Genomic DNA, 4,921 nt, shown 5'->3' on the forward strand with positions numbered 1-4,921 from the left:
TTAAGATTGACGAAAGTTTAAACAAGAACGTCAAGAAGAAATTGGTGAAAATTCTCATGGATAATATTAATGTTTTCGCATGGTGTGAAAAAGATATGACTGGAGTACCGCGAGAAATTGCGGAGCATAGACTCAATGCAAATCTTGCGCTTAAGCCAATAACTCAAAAACGCAGAGGAATGGCGCCTGACCGCGTCAAATGGTTAAGTGAGGAAGTTATGAAATTGGTTATCACAAGAATATTATGTGAAGCGCAGTATCAAACTTGGGTTGTAAACCCAGTTCTTGTAAAAAACAAAAAACAAAAAAAAAAAAAAAAAAAAAAACTATATGGATAATGGCGGATCTGCATTGATTTCAAGGACATTAACAAGGCTTGTCCTAAAGATAACTATCCGTTATCCAGAATCGATTGGAAGGTCGAATCCTTATCAGGGTATCCTTATAAGTGTTTTTAGACGCTTACAAAGGATATCACCAAATACCAATGGCATTAGAGGACAAAGAAAAAACTGCGTTTTATACTGGGAAGGGCATATATTGTTACATCAGTATGTCATTTAGATTAAAGAATGGGCGTAAGTTATCAACGATTGATAGATAGCGCATTTGAAGGTAAAATTGGGCGCAAACTTGAGGCATATGTAGATGACCTTGTTATCAAAAGTACAAATGAAGAGAAAATCTTGGTGGATGTAGTGGAAACGTTCGGAAATCTTGGTAGGATTAATATGAAATTGAATCCAATGAATGCATTTTTGGAGAAAAGGAACGAAAGTTTTTGGGACATATCATCTCAGAACAGGGAATCAAAGCTAATCCAAAGTAAATAGCAGCAATCGAAAATATGACCCCGCCAAAAACTGTAAAAGAGGTGCAAAGTTTAACTGGCAAGATGGCCGCATTGACAAGGTTTTTTTGTCAAAAGCTGCAGAAAGGAAACTGCCATTTTTCCGCACTTTAAAAGGATGTTTGAGAAAGAAAGATTTTGAATGGACGGAGGAGGTGGATTGTGCTTTTCATGAAATGAAAAGGCTGCTTGCAGAACTGCCTACGCTTACCGCTCCAAAAGAGGACGAAACTTTTTATTTGTATATTTCGGTAGTAAAAATGAAGCGTTTGGTTCTGTCTTGATAGCGGAAAGAGAAAAAGCATAGAAAACAATATACTTTGTAAGAAAAGAAGTCATTGGAAGTGAGGTAAATTAAGCGCCAATTGAAAATTTTGTGTACGCATTGGTTTTAACCGCAAGAAGGTTACGGCGATACTTTCAAGGACATCCGATACAAGTTTTAACTGATATGACAGTTAAGCAAGTTTACTGATTAACCTGCAATAATATTATGTGTTATTTAATTGATGAGCTAAAAATATATACTAAATACCATTTAAGTAATGTCAGGTGCTAAGCAAGCTTGAGATTTCTGGCAGATTAGCCAAATGGATAGTCGAGCGTGAAGTACATGAAATAAGCTATTTTCTGTGTAATGCAGTAAAAGGACAAGTTCTTGCGGATTATCTTGCAGAAATATCAGGTGAATTAGAAATGGCACATGAATGAACAAGTTTAAAACCATGCGTAGATGAAACATAGGAGTTGTTACAGATGGTGAATCATGCACAGAAGGTGCAGGGGCAGGATTGGTGCTAACAAACCCCAATGGTGCTAACGAACCCCAATGACGCTCATGATGTGTCTATGCAAAAAATAATTGCAACTATTAAAACATGCAGTGGCGAGGTTTCAACATTTCTCCACGAAGTCAAAATAAAAAGCAGATGCGCTAAGTAAATTGGCGGCTCTTACTTTTTGCATTTTCAAAAGCAAGTATGAGTTGAAGAATTGCACAATAAAGCAATTGGTGGTGGTTTATTTGCCGCAGTAATTGAGGAAGTACAACCAAATTGGAAGACTCCTTTTAAAATTATTTGCGAAATCAAGCGTTGCCAGATGACAAGAAAGAGGCACACTTAGTGCAAATTAGAATGCCAATGTATATAATTGATAATGACATTTTGTATCACAAATAATATCTTGGTCCGCTAATGCGTTGCGTTGCATCAGAAGAGGCTGGATTAATTGTGAATGAAGTGCATAATGGTTCATGCGCACTTCACTCAGTGTATAAAACAATTGCAGCCAAAATCATGTGAAGGGATTATTTGGTCGTCAATGTATCGTGATGTGGCAAAGACAGTGAAGCGATGTACAAGTTATCAAAGACATCCGCAACAAAACAGAAAACCAAGTCATGAAATGATTCTCATTACTTTGCCATTGCCGTTTTACAAGTGCGCAATTGATATTGTAGGAACATTTCCGCGGGGTGATGGAACTGTGAAGTTTTTAATCGTTGCGATTGATTTTTGCACTAAGTGGGTAGAAGCTAAAGCTCTAAGAACTATTTTCGGAGTTCAAGTACGCAATTTTGTATTTGAATACATCATTTTTCGTTTTGTTATTTTACGCGAAATTGTAAGTAATAATGGCGCACAAAATGCAAAAGACCCTTTCAAAAGTTGGTGCGAAGAAATGAATATTATTCAAAAGTTTACCTCTGTCGAGCATCTGCAAGCGAACAGATGATGTGAAGTCACAAATTGCGACATTTTGAGCGGAATTAAAAAATGTTTGCATGAAAAACGCACTGGTTGAGTCTATGTTGGGTCAATGAACATTCAAATGTGTTATGGGCACACCACACAACTTTCAAGAAAAGTACTAGAGAAACACCTTTTAGCCTAGTTTATGGCTCTGAAGCAATGATTCCTGCTAAAATAAGTGTTCCAACACATAGGTTGTCCAGTTTTGATGAAAATTGCAATGAAGAAAGTTTGCGGGAAAATTTGAATCTTATTGAAGAGCGAAGGTTAATTTCTGCAATAAGAGAGATAAATAACAAGCAGCAGATTGCAAAATACTACAATAAGCGTGTGCCCTCCTTGGTTTTCAATATTGGCGAGTGGGTTTTACGCAATAATGATGCATTTCATGCTGAAAATACTGGGAAATTGGAACCCAATTGGGAAGGTCTTTATCAAGTCATTGGAATCAATGCGGCCGGATCATACAAGCTTGCTGATGTTGAAGGAAGGCAGATCCCAAGTGCATGTCACGCAACGCTTTTATATGTAGTTTTCATTTGCGTTGAATGTTTATGAAACTTTATGAGACTATATGAAACATTGCGCAATGTAATAAAAGTTTGTATTTCAATAAATGATAAGTTGTTTTTGAGACGACCCGTCATAATCCATAAGGACGAATACAATAACATATGATTACATTGCGAGGTATTTGACCTCTAAATGATACGTTTTACAAACATTGCATTCATTTTTAAAGGACAAACTTTCATTACATTGAAAGTTAACAGGCATGCATACCATTTATCAAGATGCAAAACAATCTCACCAATGGTAGCTAATGCATCGTGCAATGCAAAAATTTCTCACCGATGGTAGCTAATGCAACCAAGATGCAAAAAAATCTCACCAACGGTAGCTAATGCATCGTGCAATGCAAAAAAATTTCACCGATGGTAGCTAATGCAATCTTTATAGAAATCGAACCACTGAATCCAAATAATTCTATCATAGAATGTAGTTTTTAGTACTTGTGTCTATTTCGTCAAACATTTATAAAAGCAGTTCATGTATTCTGAGTTCAAAATATATCTTAAAAGCATTTAATAAAACAGTTATAAAAACAGCGCATGTATTCTCAGTCCCAAAAATGTAAAGAGTAAAAGGGGATCAAATGAACTCACAATACTGTGTTTCGTAGTAATTATGCATATGATGGCATTGAACAAGTGCAAGGTTGGCCTCAGATTCACGAACCTAAATTAAGTATATATATTATGTGTTGGTCAATATCTGTCTAACAATTTAGGTCAAGTCATAGTGTATCACAATCCTAATGCTCGAGATTATCATGCAAAAGTCAACAAAAGTCAAATTGACCAAAATGACTTTAAAAAATCAATACATGTTTATTATATAACTTAAATAGTCATTTTACATATTTAAATATATTTATCAGATTTTATTAAAGTAATTAATAAAAGTCATTTGTTAATAAAAATTTATATTTAAAATTTATATATGATAAAAATATACTTTTATATATTTTAAATGATAAAATTTATAAAGTTCACTTAATATCATAAAATATAGTGGTATGTAATATTATATTACGTGTGGTAAAATATCTTTGTATCACATATTCATTTGATAAAATAATATTGATAATAATAATAATAATAATAATAATAATAATAATAAGTAAAATTTGTATTATTTTGTAATAATAATAATAATTATTATTCTACTAATAATAATAACAATAATTATATTTACTAATGATGATATTAGTTATGATAAAATGATAATTCTAATCATGATAGTTTTAATAATATCGATACTTTTTAATATTAATAGTAATAATAATAAAAAATAATAATTCTATTCAAAATGATAATTTTTAATAATAATAATACTAAAATGATAATAATAATGATATTTTATAATAACAATGATATTTCTATTAAAATGATAATTTTTTATAAGATGATAGTTCTAATATTAACGATATTTTTAATAATAATAATAATGATGATAAAAATAATAAAAACGATAATTTTATCTAAATCAATATCTTACAATATTTTAATTTCATCATGATACTCATACTCATTATTTCATAATCGATTTGGTTAATAGCTTTTAGTCCTTTTTCATATCGCATTCATAATAATGATAATAATAGTAATCATAATAATTAGATGATACTAATATTAGTTTTAGTGATAATGATACTAATAATAATAATTATAATACTAATGATAATAATAATAATAATAATAATAATAATAATAATAATAATAATAATAATAATAATAATAATAATAATAATAAT

At 31.5% G+C, this 4,921-nt stretch overlaps 1 protein-coding gene across 1 annotated transcript; it reads left to right on the forward strand.

The window, feature by feature from the left end:
* The first annotated feature begins 2,098 nt into the window (after nt 1-2,098).
* On the forward strand, nt 2,099-3,162 carry LOC139859791 (uncharacterized). Its single transcript, XM_071848565.1, has 2 exons — nt 2,099-2,419; nt 2,716-3,162. The coding sequence occupies exons 1-2, from the start codon at nt 2,099-2,101 to the stop codon at nt 3,160-3,162; spliced, it is 768 nt and encodes a 255-aa protein (XP_071704666.1).
* Nucleotides 3,163-4,921: the final 1,759 nt, after the last annotated feature.

This window comes from Rutidosis leptorrhynchoides, chromosome 7 (genome assembly GCF_046630445.1).
Source record: "Rutidosis leptorrhynchoides isolate AG116_Rl617_1_P2 chromosome 7, CSIRO_AGI_Rlap_v1, whole genome shotgun sequence".
Lineage (NCBI taxonomy): Eukaryota > Viridiplantae > Streptophyta > Magnoliopsida > Asterales > Asteraceae > Rutidosis > Rutidosis leptorrhynchoides.

Bases quoted from the DNA above. Each gene is read 5' to 3' on its own strand.
- LOC139859791 (XM_071848565.1), top strand. From the start codon at position 2,099: ATGGTTCATGCGCACTTCACTCAGTGTATAAAACAATTGCAGCCAAAA. The intron at 2,420-2,715 runs GTACGCAATTTT...ACAACTTTCAAG, and splicing joins GAACTATTTTCGGAGTTCAA to AAAAGTACTAGAGAAACACC.